Here is a 15,918-nt window from a genome sequence, read left to right as displayed (position 1 = left end):
GTGTCTTGTTCAGTGGTGGTCGTCTTTCAGCCTTTCTTACCTTGGCCATGTCTCTGAGTATTGCACACCTTGTGCTTTTGGGCACTCCAGTGATGTTGCAGCTCTGTAATATGGCGAAACTGGTGGCAAGTGGCATCTTGGCAGCTGCACGCTTGACTTTTCTCAGTTGATGGGCAGTTATTTTGCGCCTTGGTTTTTCCACACGCTTCTTGCGACCCTGTTGACTATTTTGAATGAAACGCTTGATTGTTCGATGATCACGCTTCAGAAGCTTTGCGATTTTAAGAGTGCTGCATCCCTCTGCAAGATATCTCACTATTTTTGCCTTTTCTGAGCCTGTCAAGTCCTTCTTTTGACCCATTTTGCCAAAGGAAAGAAAATTGCCTAATAATTATGCACACCTGATATAGGGTGTTGATGTCATTAGACCACACCCCTTCTCATTACAGAGATGCCCATCACCTAATATGCTTAATTGGTAGTAGGCTTTCGAGCCTATACAGCTTGGAGTAAGACAACATGCATAAAGAGGATGATGTGGTCAAAATACTCATTTGCCTAATAATTCTGCACTCCCTGTATATGCTGCTACAAAAATGAACCTTCCCGTGCTGTCTACCTGCAGTCTCTCAACCTCCCACCTTAGAGATTTATGGACTATGAGAGACACTCCTCTGGCTAAGTTGGAGTAGCATGAGTGACTAGACCATTGAACCCATGGCCTACACAATCTCCTGGTCTTATCATGGAGTAGATGGGTCTCTTGTAAGCACAAAATATGAGGATTAAACCTCCTAATCGCTGAAAACATCATAGTACGCTTCCTAACACTCCCAAGGCCCCTGACATTCCAAGACATCAACCGTATTTCTGCCATTGCGACACATCGAAGTAACAGAATCCCTGCCCACCCACAACCACATGCAGCCTTTTTCCGCCATATCCCAGCAGATCATCCACACAGTATATTGGTACATGGATGAGTATGTGAAGGTAGCTATTAACTAGTGAAACATAAACAACAAACATTAGTTCCAGAGAGAACATTCTAGAGTTGGATCTAGCCCCGAACATCCAGGGCATCGCCAGTATGCATCGAGATGTTCGGCGGTAAATCCTGTGGCACAACAGTATACTGGGTGTGCTACTGGTTAACTTAACCTTTTGCACTGTAGAGAAATAAAGAAAGAAAGAAGCTTGCGCCCTGACTTTGCATTGCATAAATATAGCTATCTGAGGGTAGAGACCCTTCATTTGTATCAACGATCAAACCACTTCACCTCCACAGCAAAGGGACCATACATCAAGTGGTGTAAAACACTAGCAGGGATAGCAATATACTATATAACGGGTAAGACACATAAGCGGTATATAAGAAAAACCTGTGCGAGTGATAGCACCAAAAACGGAACATATAGTGTTCATCTCTATGGTCTTGCAGGGCGCGGTTGTCCATCTAGCCAGGCCGCGGCTTCAGCAGGATTGTTGAAGAATTTAACGGAGTCCCCGTCCACTACCCGTAGCCTGGCTGGGTAGGCCATAGAGTAAGGGAGATTTTGATCACTGAGGCGCCTCTTGATCATTGTGAACGTCGCTCTACGTTTCTGGAGCTCTGCGGAGAAGTCCGGAAAGAGCATAATCGTTGCATCCTCAAAGCGTAGCTCTTGCTTGCGATGAGCCAGTTGAAGAATGTGGTCACGGTCCGCCGATGTCAGGAGACGCGCCAACAATGGCCGCGGTGGTGCTCCAGGCAGCAGAGGCCTAGCAGGCACTCTATGCGCCCTCTCAATAATAAAGGCAGCGGAGAAGACAGCATCAGGAAAAGTGGCTCGCAGCCATGTTGCCACGAAATCGCAAGGGTTATTCCCCTCTGCACATTCAGGGAGTCCCACTATGCGCAGATTGTTGCGACGCGAACGGTTTTCGTAGTCGTCACATTTTTGCTGCCAATAATCCACCTTTTTCTCCAATTCAGTTAAACGACCCAGTAATGGATTCAGCTGGTCTTCAACCGTGGACACACGATTTTCCACCTCCGCGATGCGATCACGCATATTTTGCATGTCATGTCTCAGGAGGCCAATATCAATCTTCACCTCCTCAATCTTCCCGGACAAAGAGGAACGGCAAGTAGCTATCGCCTGGAGCAGCTGCTCGGTCACTTGTTTGAGTGAAGGTTTGGCGTCTGGTATGTCGTCCTCACTAGGAGCAGGAGATGCACTCCAGGAGGGAGCCGCTGGTGCACGCGGTCCAGGGCTGGCGCCATCTTGGGGATCAGACCTGGCAAACTCTCTGAGCCTTTCGGTCGCCGACTGCGCCTTGTTACGTGCCATCCCTGTTTTACGGGAGCGTCCTGGTCTCTTCTCCTCCGTGGGATCATGTGATGGACCATGTGATGACCAGAGTGACGTCACCACAGGTCCTTTTCCTGTACACAGCAAAGAAGAAGATGGAAGAGATGCCGGCTGCGCGAGCAAGTGGATTAAGGTGAGTTAAATTATTTTTTTTAACCCCTCCAGCGCTATTGTACTATGCATTCTGTATTAAGAATGCTATTATTTTCCCTTATAACCATGTTATAAGGGAAAATAATAATGATCGGGTCTCCATCCCGATCGTCTCCTAGCAACCATGCGTGAAAATCGCACCGCATCCGCACTTGCTTGCGGATGCTTGCGATTTTCACTCAGCCCCATTCACTTCTATGGGGCCTGCGTTGCGTGATAAATGCACAATATAGAGCATGCTGCGATTTTCACGCAACGCATAAGTGATTTGTGAAAATCACAGCTCATGTGCACAGCCCCATAGAAATGAATGGGTCCGGATTCAGTGCGGGTGCAATGCGTTCACCTCCCGCATTGCACCTGCGCGGAAATCTCGCCCGTGTGAACTCAGCCTTAGTCTGAGTTCACACGAACGTGTATGATCTGTGGCCGTATTGCGGCCCACAAATCGCGGGCCAAAATACACGGCCACAGTTCCGTGTGCATTCCGCATCACGGATGCGGACCCATTCACTTCAATGGGTCTGCAAATCCGGAATCGCGGAACGGCCACACGGGACTGGACCCCTCGGAAGCACTACAAAGTGCTTCCGTGGGGTTACGTCCCGTACCTCCGTTCCGCAAAAAGATAGCACATGTTCTATCTTTTAGCGGAACGGGCGGATCGCGGACCCATTAAAGTGAATCGGTCCGCGATCAGATGCAGCGGATCTACGGCCGGCAATCGTGCATCGCGGCCCGCTATTTGCGGGCCGCAGCACGAGCACAGGTCACACACGTTCGTGTGAACTCGGCCTTAGGGTTTCTTTGGGATTGGCTATCAATATCTGATTAGTGAGGGTCTGACTCCCATCACTGTCACTAATCAGCTATTTGAAGACTCTGCAAAGTTGTGGCCTCATCACAGTGTACCAAGCACAGCGCCATATATATTGTATAGTGGTTTTGCTAGGTATTGCAGCCCCTGCCCCTTTATCACTTGAATGGAACTGAGCTGTTCCTAGGCTATGAAACCAATGAACATGACGTCCCCAGCCTAGGAAGAAGCCACAGCACTTACCAAAGCGCCATGGCCTCTTTCATCAGCTGATTGGCGGGGATTCTGGGAGTCAGACCCCCACTGATCTGAAATTGATGACCTACCCTGAGGATAGGTCATCAATATTTTACTTCTGGAAAATAACTTTAGGGTATCTGCACACATTGCAGATTACATGCATTTTTTTTTTCATGCAGAAAAACTGCAGCATATTACATGTCAAATCTCACTTTGCATATTTTTTACGTGAGGAAATTGACCTGTTGCACGGATTTTAAAATCTGCAGGATGTCAGTTGCTTATGTGATTCCACACCTTATGTATAGTGGTTTTCCCCTAGAAAATCCGCACCAAAACCACAATAAAGATTACGGGTTTATGTGTGATTTTTTTTATTTATTTAATTTTATTTTATTTTTAATGCAGACTTTCTGCATACAAATCTGAACCGTGTGCATTTAGCCTTCGGGTACCTGCACGCAAAGTAGTACAGTACCAGCAAAGTGTATGAGATTAAACAAATCTCATGTACACTTTGTGGATGTGGATTTAAAAATTGTTTGCTGATTTCACCCTTTTATAAGGAAAGGTGAGATCTGCTGCAAAACCGCCTCAAAACTGCACCAATAACAGCTGCTAGAAATTGTGTTTTTTGGTGCCATGTAGATACACAGAAACGCACAAAAATCCACACACAAATGAGGATCTTATGTACTTTGACCTTATGTCATTTCAAGCCGCATTCTTCGAGAAGAAAGGGAATGTATTTGAAGATTATGCACATGAATGTAACAATATCAAATCACAATGTATATATCTATATTCAGAATGTTACATTGGTATAACACAAAGCATATAGCAGCTGGGCTGGCTATGCTGCATTGTAATGTGAAATAGGTTAAAAGCTGTTTTATGAAAAATGTACCGGTAATATAACAGTTGTAAATTGACATTTACATAACCTCACTGAAAGGTACATTGACGTGACTGATTAGTAACTATACACAGAGCTGGAAAGGGCTGCACAAATATCTACTCACTAAGGACAAGGCTTGATACACACAGCCATATTACTGAACCCATAGCCTAGTATGGGCCAATATTGAATCTCCATGTGTCTGTGAGCATTCCTCTCAGAGAAACTTGCCTGCCTTTTGCCATATGCGGTTTCCCTTATTATAATGCGCCTATAAAACAGAATTTCTAGGTATGTTATAGCAATATATGTAAGAAATTGGAGAGACTAGGACACCACCACAAAAAGTATTTCAGGTAAAGACCATGCCAGGTGCTGAGGATTGTGTAGTGGAATTAAGACACAGAGTCAGATTTAGGCTACATGCACATGACCGTATGTGTTTTGGGGTCCACAAAAAAACATAAGGATGATGTCCATATGTCATCCGTTTTTTTTTTTTTTGCAGATCCATTGTAACAATTCCTATCCTTGTCCTCAAAAAGAACAAGAATAGGACATGTTCTATTTTTTGTGGGGCTACCGAACGGACATACTGGTGCGGACAGCACACGGTGTGCTGTCTGCATTTTTTCCTGACCCATTGAAATGAATGTGTCCGCATCCTATCCGCAAAAAAAAACTGAACAGACGCAGATACAAAATACGTTCGTGTGCATGTAGCCTTACTAAGGAAAATGCACCAGAATTTCGTCTCAAATTGAGCAGGAATCCTGCAGCACGTGCCATATGACATATTTTGTACCTCACTCATCATGTGGGCATGGTTTATCAGGAACAGGGCATACCTTGGCAGAATAAGTCATGGCTTAAAAGGAATCTGTCAGCAGTTTTGACCATGATAAACTACTGTCAATACTAGGTAGGGGCTGGGGAGAGCAGAAAAAACATACTTTTTGTGGAGTTTTTATTATCAGGAGTAGCGTGAATATGAACTTTTATTCTGGTAGATTCTGCTAGTTCAGTGAAGGCGGGGCTTCATTGTAAACTGCTTTCTGAATGTAGTTGCATTATATCCCTTCCCCAAATGACAATAGTAGTGGTCTTCCGTAGTGATGAGCAGCAGGGGCAATATTCAAATTCGTGATATAGTACTGTTAATTGCGAATTTTTATTGCACATTTTTTCAATTGCTGATTTCCGCAATCAAGAAAATACTGACTGGAGATAACTAATTCTCAAATTTGCCAATATTCGCCCAAATATTCGCGAATTTGAGAATTCATTATCTCCAGTCATTATTTTCTTGATTGCAGAAATCAGCAATTGAAAAATTCTCAATAAAAATTTGCATTACGAAAATTCGCAATTAACAGTACTCCTAAAGTCAAAGATATTGCAGCCTTCTCATTGGCCCACAAGCTAGAAGCAGGAAGGGATCATGTGTACTGATTTAAAAAAAATACGAATATATATCACTATATTCTAAATATTCGTAAATGCCCGAAGTGCAGATATTTGCGATAAAAATTTGAAATTTGAATATTCGTGATCAACACTAGTCTTCAGGATGGATGCTTTATATTCACACTACTCCTGATAATTAAAGCTTCAAAAAAGGTTTGTTTGTACTGCTCTCCCCAGCCCCTACCTAGTGCAGTTTAGTATTATCAAAACTGCTGACAGATTCCCTTTAAGTTGCAAAACTGCCAAAAGCAACTATGTGGTATAAACTTAGGGCACCTTTAGGCTTTCTAGTCTATCATCCAGCACTGTGCACATTTTTCAATCTGTTCAGTCTACAGTAACACAATCTACATCTTAGACGGTATTAGTAAATCAGCCCCATAATGTCTGTTTTGCTAATGCATATAAGTTATGAAAGTTGCTTCTTCTTTTCTGTGCAGATATCTGAAGTGCAGAAATCTAAGATACCTAGAAAAGAAATCAATAAATGTATAGGTACTAAGAAGAAATATTTGCAGATCAAATTGAATGTGTACATTACAGACTGAGAATAATATTAATAAGTAGATGAATGGATATACAGAGCACTAGGTGCTGATAAAGAAGTGACAGCAACGTTTGTGCATAGGATATTATATATAGCCGAATAACGGTATAAAAATAAACCGCTAGCTGTTTTCATTGCACTTAGAATATATGAATTGTTGCAAATTAAATTAACTAAATGTGAAATATTTGCTACATACCTGCATGCGTACAGTTAAACACCGAGTCTGCAAGCTGCATGAAACTGTCTCCTAATATGTCCTGAAGTCCATAGTGCCCAGTTGGGAGAAGACAAGCTGTTGAATCCTTGAATAGCAGATCACCCTCTCCATACTTTTGCACTGATTGGAAGAGCCGAAAAGTGGAGTCTTTGCTTGGTCCCAAATATTCCTAAGAATGAGATGTTAGATAAAAGACAGCAACATTTTATGTAAAGGCCAATTGTGAGCATATGGAAGCTACATTACTTAAAGTGGTTGTCTAGGATCAGAACACATGGCTGACTTCTTCCAAAAACAGCACTACACGTTTGTGTGTGGTATTGCAGCTCAGCCCCAATTCACTTCAATGGAGCTGAGCAGTAATACCAGACACAAACGATGGACAGATGTGGTGCTGTTTCTAGAAGAAAGCAGCCATGTTTTTTCTAATTCTGGTTAAAGCCTTTAAAATATCTTTGTAAAACATTGAGTGTGACAGAACTGCAATGGGACTGATTTCCCTGACACCCCCATGAATCTGTTGTGTAGCTCAATGGAAGATTTAGTAAATCTGCAACAAAAAATAAATAAAAATAGCGTGCCTTCCTTGCTACAATTTTATGTGTTCTAGACACTTTTTGCTCCACAGGGTATGACATAGTGGATAGGGACGTTTTTTACTTCCATCACATTGTGCCAAAATTGGTCTAAGTAAGCCATCCAAGAGGTGGCAGGAAGTTAGACAAAAGTGTGGCCTTGTTGAGCTATATGGATGTTTGAACTGACTGCTCCGCACTGCTTCTGTACAAAAAGTGACTATACCCCAGCAGATGCCCCAATTTTAGCTCTCCTAACAGCACGCCTGATACCTAACATGCCGGGACATGCAAGACATACCTAACATGCAAGACAAAGATGGAGCCAACTCACAAGCTAGCTCCCTCGCTTCAGAGCTGCTACCTAGTGTCGGATGGATTGAATGGGACTCACCTCCTCCTCCACGAAGGCACCACTTTGGATCCTTTCCCTGCTTAACTCCGGCCTCACTGTCCCTAGACTCGGCAACAAGTGTTGTACCATAGACGGTTTACAATACGGGGAACGCGCATGGTGGTGAGCATGAGCGGACTGGGAACTTAAAGTGGCCCCGTGTTGTAGGTGGGTCCAAATTGACAGAAGGTGGGGCAATACAAATACAAACCGGATTCCAAAAAAGTTGGGACACTAAACAAATTGTGAATAAAAACTGAATGCAATGATGTGGAGATGGCAAATGTCAATATTTTATTTGTAATAGAACGTAGATGACAGATCAAACGTTTAATCCGAGTAAATGTATCATTTTAAAGGAAAAATACGTTGATTCAAATTTTCACGGTGTCAACAAATCCCCCAAAAGTTGGGACAAGTAGCAATAAGAGGCTGGAAAAAGTAAATTTGAACATAACGAAGAGCAGGAAGACCAATTAACACTAATTAGGTCAATTGGCAACATGATTGGGTATAAAAAGAGCTTCTCATAGTGGCAGTGTCTCTCAGAAGCCAAGATGGGTAGAGGATCACCAATTCCCACAATGTTGCGCAGAAAGATAGTGGAGCAATATCAGAAAGGTGTTACCCAGCGAAAAATTACAAAGACTTTGCATCTATCATCATCAACTGTGCATAACAGCATCCGAAGATTCAGAGAATCTGGAACAATCTCTGTGCGTAAGGGTCAAGGCCGTAAAACCATACTGGATGCCCGTGATCTCCGGGCCCTTAAACGACACTGCACCACAAACAGGAATGCTACTGTAAAGGAAATCACAGAATGGGCTCAGGAATACTTCCAGAAACCATTGTCAGTGAACACAATCCACTGTGCCATCCGCCGTTGCCAGCTGAAACTCTACAGTGCAAAGAAGAAGCCATTTCTAAGCAAGATCCACAAGCTCAGGCGTTTTCACTGGGCCAGGGATCATTTAAAATGGAGTGTGGCAAAATGGATGACTGTTCTGTGGTCAGACGAGTCACGATTCAAAGTTCTTTTTGGAAATCTGGGACGCCATTTCATCCGGACCAAAGAGGACAAGGACAACCCAAGTTGTTATCAACGCTCAGTTCAGACGCCTGCATCTCTGATGGTATGGGGTTGCATGAGTGCGTGTGGCATGGGCAGCTTGCATGTCTGGAAAGGCACCATCAATGCAGAAAAATATATTCAGGTTCTAGAACAACATATGCTCCCATCCAGACGTCATCTCTTTCAGGGAAGACCCTGCATTTTTCAACAAGATAATGCCAGACCACATTCTGCATCAATCACAACATCATGGCTGCGTGGGAGAAGGATCCGGGTTCTGAAATGGCTAGTCTGCAGTCCAGATCTTTCACCTATAGAGAACATTTGGCGCATCATAAAGAGGAAGGTGCAACAAAGAAGGCCCAAGACGATTGAACAGTTAGAGGCCTGTATTAGACAAGAATGGGAGAGCATTCCTATTTCTAAACTTGAGAAACTGGTCTCCTCGGTCCCCAGACGTCTGTTGAGTGTTGTAAGAAGAAGGGGAGATGCCACACAGTGGTGAAAATGGCCTTGTCCCAACTTTTTGGGGATTTGTTGACACCATGAAATTCTGATTCAACATATTTTTCCCTTAAAATGGTACATTTTCTCAGTTTAAACTTTTGTTCCGTGATTTATGTTCTATTCTGAATAAAATATTAGAAGTTGGCACCTCCACATCATTGCATTCAGTTTTTATTCACGATTTGTATAGTGTCCCAACTTTTTGGGAATCCGGTTTGTAGGAAAGCACTAACACATGTAGGCAGATGCATAAGTGCCTGATGCTCCTATATTAATTAATGCTAAAAACATCAGATCTTTATGTACCTGGTTAGTGGCCATAAGGAGGGCTTTCCCTGTAGGGTATATGGCCAGTCTGCCCCTGGTGGTGAGCAACATTCTCTCTCCAGCTCCCCTTTTTCTAGATGCCCAGTTAAACAGAGGCCTACACTGGCTGATTACACAGAAGACTCAGAGGGTGCGAGAGACATTGCCACACCACTAATTTATAGTGGGTTTGTAGTCTATTTGATGATAGTCCTGTGGCAGAGACTGCGATCACCAAATAAAATATGTTACAAGCTCTACGCCAGGCATGCTCAACCTGTGGCCCTCCAGCTGTTGCAAAACCACAACTCCCATAATTCCCGGACAGCCTACAGCTATCAGCCTACAGAAGGGCATGGTGGGAGTTGTAGTGTTGCAACAGCTGGAGGGCCACAGGTTGAGTAGTCCTGCTTTATGTCATTTCTTGCAAATGAGTGTGGTGCATGTCATTAATCCTGTAACATGTGCTGTTCATGAAGTGGACGCAAGAGTTCAAGTTGAGATTAAAATGGGCGAGTTTGCCTCATCACACAATGAATTAGTAGATTCATTTTCCCTTTCATTTCTGAAATAAAAGGGTGTCCTGGGACTTTTGACCCACACTGCATATTGTTTCTCCAGACTGTTACCAGTATGGAAAATCTCTCAGTTCTACTGTTTGAGAACTTAATAAAAATCTAATGGGAAAAAAAAAGACAAGAATGTCTAACATGTCCGTCATACATTGTAAACACTAGCATACACATATTTCATAGGGGCCCATAGCAAAACAGTATGGGCCCCCAATGCCCCACCTAGTTTACTAATATGCCTCCATCAATCACCCCCAGGCAATGCGGAAAGCAAAGCACAACACTCCCAATTTATTAAGCAGAAGTAATCCAAAAATGTAATAAAGTCACCCTTGGCCTCACCCACTTTATCCAACTTCAGAAAAAATGGAACAAGGGTTTAATAAATATGGCACTCATTCTAAACACCATATTTCTCAATGTATTTATACTAGACAAGTGGCATAATAAATACATTGATAAATCACCGATTCCCTTCTATTACAAAACTGTCTCCCTGCAGCCACCATTAGGCAGAGCTTAGAGCATAGGATTTTATGCAGATGCAATTGACTGAAATGGAAGCTGTAAGAATCTGTTTGCACTAAGCTCCCTCTCGTGGTGGCTGAATGAAAATGCAGTGTTTTCATATCAGGAAGTGGAGAAGGAGTTCAGAGCTGAGACCGGTAGTAGTCATTTGGTCTGCCTCCATTGCAGGTACGCCACTGATTGTGAGCTATTGTGATAAATTTGGAAAATCAAACTTCTAACCTCTCTCAATTTAAGACGGTAATAATTAATCTGCTACACTGCTTCAATGATAGGATGGGGATGAGCATCTAGCACACACCTCCACAGCCACATCAATAAGATTGGATATTTAGAAGATCATGCCAGCAGATGCCTTTAAAAGCAACATGATCTATCTGCACAAATCTCCTGTTGATTGCCATCTTTAGTAAATTGGCCTTATTCATCCATTTCTTCACCTTGAACTATCATACTTACCTGGGATTTCATTAAGAACTCATAAATCTTAGCTGTGATTATAGGACGTGTCATCACTATACTTGGTGGGATCACTCCCAGGTTACAGTGCTTCCATTCTGTTAGTGGAACTCTTTCACCATTTGGACACAAGAGCTGAAAGTCTGAGGGGGTAAGACCATGAATCCAACCAGAACTCTCAAGATCTGTGAAGAAATATTTAGTACATATGACATCTAACAAATAGTCATTAGTCATAGTAATACTTTGTATCCAAAATTAGACGGTAATATCTCTCAAACACACAATACTCATATTTCTTTACTTCTGCTTCAAATTCAGATTAAAAGTTTGTAAGATCCCTATACCTAATACTACACATTGCGTATAGAGTTTAATGTGACCATGACTTGCTAAGAGGGCTCAAGCACAATTCCCTCATCCATGAGGGGACTTCAACTACCCAGATATAGACTGGGAAACTGAAACCTGTATATTTCATAAAAGAAACAGGTTCTTGGCAATAACCAAAGACAATTACCTTTTCCAACTGGTTCAGGACCCGACTAGAGGCCACACTGGACTTAGTATTAACCAATAGACCTGACAGAACAACAGATGTGCAGGTTGGCGGACACCTGGGAAATAGTGACCATAAAGTAATAACCTTCCAATTGTCATTCAAAAGAGTGTTTCTTCAGGAAGGAACAAAAATACCAAACTTCAAAAAAAAATAGTTAGCCAACTAAGAGAGGCCATAGGCCTAACTAACTGGGACAAAGTCCTCAAAAATAAGAATACAGCCACAAAATGGGATAATTTTAAAACCATCCTAAAATCTAATTATGACACTTACATACCTTATGGGAATAAAAGGTTAAGGAACAAGAAAAAAAAAAAACAAGGATAAATAGAATTGTAAAGAAAGCAATAAATGACAAAAAGAAAGCATTTAAATCACTAAAACAGGAAGCGAGCGAGGAAGCATTGTAAAAATATAAGGAAAAAAATAGAATATGTAAAAGACAAATACTGTAAAAGCAGGCAAACTAGAGACCAAGAGATGAATTGCCAAAGAGAGTAAAACTAACCCTAAAATGTTCTACAATTATATAGATGGTAAAAAGTATGAATCTGAAGGTGTCGGCCTTTTACAGAGTAATGAGGGGGGAGTTACAAAGAGTGATGAAGAGAAAGCAAAGCTATTAAATATTTTTTCTCTCCACTGTATTCGCTGAAGAAAATAAACTGTCAGATGAAATGCAGAATGTAAAAGTAAATTCCCCATTAAAATTGCCCTGTCTGACCCAGGAAGAAATACAGCGGCATCTTAAAAAGATTAAAATAGACAAATCGCCGGACCAGATGGCACACACTCCTGTATCCTAAGAGAATTAAGTAATGTCATAGCCAGACACTTATTTCAGATATTTAAGGACTCTATAATGACAGGGAGTGTTCCACAGGATTGGCGCATAGCAAATGTGGTGCCAATATTCAAAAAGGGTCAAAACAGAGCCCGGAAACTGTAGGCCAGTAAGTTTAACACCTGTTGCGGGTAAAGTGTTTGAAGGATTTCTAAGAGATGCTGTCTTGGAGTACCTCAATAAAAATAAGCAAATAACACCATATAAGCATGGCTTCATGATGGATCGGTCATGTCAAACTAATTTAATCAGTTTCTATGAGGAGGTACTATATTTTTCGCTTTATAAGACGCACCCCCCCCCCGACAAAAAATAGTGGGGGGGAAATGCCAATATGTCTTACAAAGCGATGGTGTCATTTTTACATGGCTGACACTGATGTATCTCGGGCCGGTATGCTACACAGCGTGGCCAGCAATGCATCAGTTACAGTTATGTAGGGTGCGAGGAGTGGCTGGAGGCTGGCAACTCTCGGCATTTCCTGATGCAGTCACTGTATTACACCAGCCCCTCGCACAGCAGTCTCTTGTATGTAAAGTCTATTTCTTTCATGCTGAAGCAATCCCTCTCCTTTGATAAACTAGCCTAATCGCCTGAAACAGTACTCACTCTATGAATGCAGCGGTCCGGCCGGCGCGTGATGTATCTCAGTCAGTCACGCTCCTCCCACTTCATTAATGAAGCAGGAGCAGGAGAGCGACTGACGTCATGCGCCGGCCGGACTGCTGCATTCAGGCAGACTAGATGGGCCACATGGTTCTTATCTGCCGACACATTCTATGTTTCTATGAATCATAGAGTGAGTACTGTTTCAGGTGATTAGGCTAGTTTATCAAAGGAGAGCGATTGCTTCAGCATTAAATAAATAGACTTTACATACAAAGAGACTGCTGTGTGCGGGGCCGGGTGTAATACAGCGACTGCACCGGGACCCGCGAGTTGTCAGCCTCCAGCCCCTCCTCCCTACCCGCATAACTGTAACTGCTGTGTGCAGAGTGTAATGGGACACATATTAATAAAGTAATGCTGTGAAACATAGAGCCATGAGGGGGACCAGCAGAGGATGCTATATGTGTGTCATCCACACATATAGCATTCTTTGCTGGTCCCCCTCATGGCCCTATGTGTCACAGCACACATCCCCCATAACAGTGCATCAGCCACAGATCCCCCATAACAGTGCGTCAGCCACAGATGCCCCATAACAGTGCGTCAGCCACAGATGCCCCATAACAGTGCGTCAGCCACAGATGCCCCATAACAGTGCGTCAGCCACAGATGCCCCATAACAGTGCGTCAGCCACAGGTCCCGCATAACAGTGCGTCACCCACAGATCCCCCATAACAGTGTGTCAGCCACAGATCCTCCATAACATTGTCACCCACAGATCCCCCATAACAGTGCGTCATCCACTGGTCCCCAATAACAATGTCATCCCCAGACCACCATTAGTTTAAAATCCACCAAAAGCACATCTTTTGGTTCAAAATATATTTTTTCTTACTTTGCTCCTCAAAAACCTAGGTGCGTCTTATAATTAGGTGCATCTTATAAAGCGAAAAATACGGTAAGTTCTAGACTTGACTGTGGTCAATCAATGGAGGTCGTATATCTGGACTTCTCCAAAGCATTTGACACTGTACCACATAAAAGGTTAGTGGGGTGTCACTAGTGGGGTACCACAGGGGTCAGTATTGGGCCCTATTCTCTTCAATATATTTATTAATGATCTTGTAGAAGGCTTGCACAGAAAAATGTCAGTGTTTACAGATGAAATTAAACCGAAGAGGACAGTATACGGCTGCAGATAGATCTAGATAGATTGGAGGCTTGGACAGAGAAGTGGCAGATGAGGTTTAACACTGACAAATGTAAGGTTATGCACATGGGAAGGAATAATGCAAGTCACCAGTACATACTAAATGGTAAAGCACTAGGTAACACTGACATGAAAAATGACCTAGGAATTTTGGTGAACTGCAAACTAAGCTGTAGAAACCAGTGTCAGGCAGCTGCTGCCAAGGCCAATAAGATAATGGTTTGCATCAAAAGGGGCATGGATGCCCGTGATAAGAACATAGTCCTGCCACTTTACAAATCATTAGTCAGGTCACACATGGAGTACTGTGTACAGTTCTGGGCTCCTGTGAATAAGGTAGACATAGCAGAATTGGAGATGGTTCAGAGGAGGGCAACTAAAGTAATGACTGGAATGGGTGGACAACAGTACCCTGAAAGATTATCAAAATTAGGGTTATTCACTTTAGAAAAAAGACGACTGAGGGGAGATCTAATAACTATGTATACATATATCAGGGGTCAGTACAGAGATCTCTCCCATCATCTATTTATCCCCAGGACTGTGACTGTGACGAGGGGACATCCTCTGCGTCTGGAGGAAAGAAGGTTTGTACACAAACATAGAAGAGGATTCTTTACGGTAAGAGCAGTGAGACTATGGAACTTTCTGCCTGAGGAGGTGGTGATGGTGAGTTCACTAAAAGAGTTCAAGAGGGGCCTGGATGTATTTCTGGAGTGTGAGAATATTACAGGCTATAGCTACTAGAGAGGGGTCGTTGATCCAGGGAGTTATTCTGATTGCCTGATTGGAGTCGGGAATGAATTTCCCCCCCTAAAGTGAAGGAAAATTGGCTTCTACCTCACAGTTTTTTTTTTGCCTTCCTCTAGATCAACTTGCAGGATAACAGCCTGAACTGGATGGACAGAAGTATTTTTTCAGCCTAATAAACTATGTTACTATGATATTAGTTATAAAAATGAATCATGATGGCCACCCAAAAATGCATTAAAACTTGTATTCTACGGGGAAGATCGTCTCAAATAAGTTAGCCGATATGCACTGCATATGGTGGAACTGATCATCTGTCACATTAAATCTGGTCAGGATAAAAAAGTGGTCCGTTAAAAAGATATCACTGTATATTTATTCAGGTTCACAAAAAAAACAAAAAACGATCTCTGATTATTTTTGTAACTTGTTCAGGGCTGGAGGTAAGTTCGTAATAGATTCTGTTTCTTACATGCTATGTTTTCTTGCAGTGAGTGATGCTCCAAAAATGCAACATCTCCATAACTGCGTCCACCTGGATCCCCAACCAAACACCTAAAATAAATAAAGTATCATTTAAATTCAAGTTCAGCTCATTATCGACTATCTGACAGTATATGTAGAGAGTGTAGGGAGTATTTCACTGTGATAATTGTTTAGTGTGGATGTATGATTCTTGGCTGATGTCCACCACATGTAAAAGAAATATACAGTAACTGTAAACAGGAAGGACAGGAGAGGTTTCTGTTGTGTGAAGCAATGATGGAGATCCTGTCGATTTTTACAGTAGTACCAATGCTAGTGGGTTCTGATTGTTTACTACTACCAAA

At 42.5% G+C, this 15,918-nt stretch overlaps 1 protein-coding gene across 2 annotated transcripts in view; it reads right to left on the bottom strand.

The window, feature by feature from the left end:
* Nucleotides 1-6,108: 6,108 nt before the first annotated feature.
* LOC122934217 (serotransferrin-A-like) overlaps nucleotides 6,109-15,918 on the bottom strand; it is a 90,146-nt gene continuing 80,336 nt past the window's right edge. For both annotated transcript variants that reach the window (XM_044289520.1, XM_044289528.1), the window contains exons 14-17: nucleotides 15,561-15,643; nucleotides 11,113-11,297; nucleotides 6,676-6,865; nucleotides 6,109-6,397 (exon numbers count right to left, since the gene is read on the bottom strand). In XM_044289520.1, the coding sequence (XP_044145455.1) occupies nucleotides 6,339-6,397; nucleotides 6,676-6,865; nucleotides 11,113-11,297; nucleotides 15,561-15,643 (517 nt within the window). In that variant the 3' untranslated portion in view covers nucleotides 6,109-6,338. The remainder of the gene's footprint in view (nucleotides 6,398-6,675; nucleotides 6,866-11,112; nucleotides 11,298-15,560; nucleotides 15,644-15,918) is intronic.

The sequence above is a fragment of the Bufo gargarizans genome, chromosome 1 (genome assembly GCF_014858855.1).
Source record: "Bufo gargarizans isolate SCDJY-AF-19 chromosome 1, ASM1485885v1, whole genome shotgun sequence".
Taxonomy (NCBI): Eukaryota; Metazoa; Chordata; class Amphibia; order Anura; family Bufonidae; genus Bufo; species Bufo gargarizans.
This window is presented reverse-complemented; position numbering and strand designations above follow the sequence as displayed.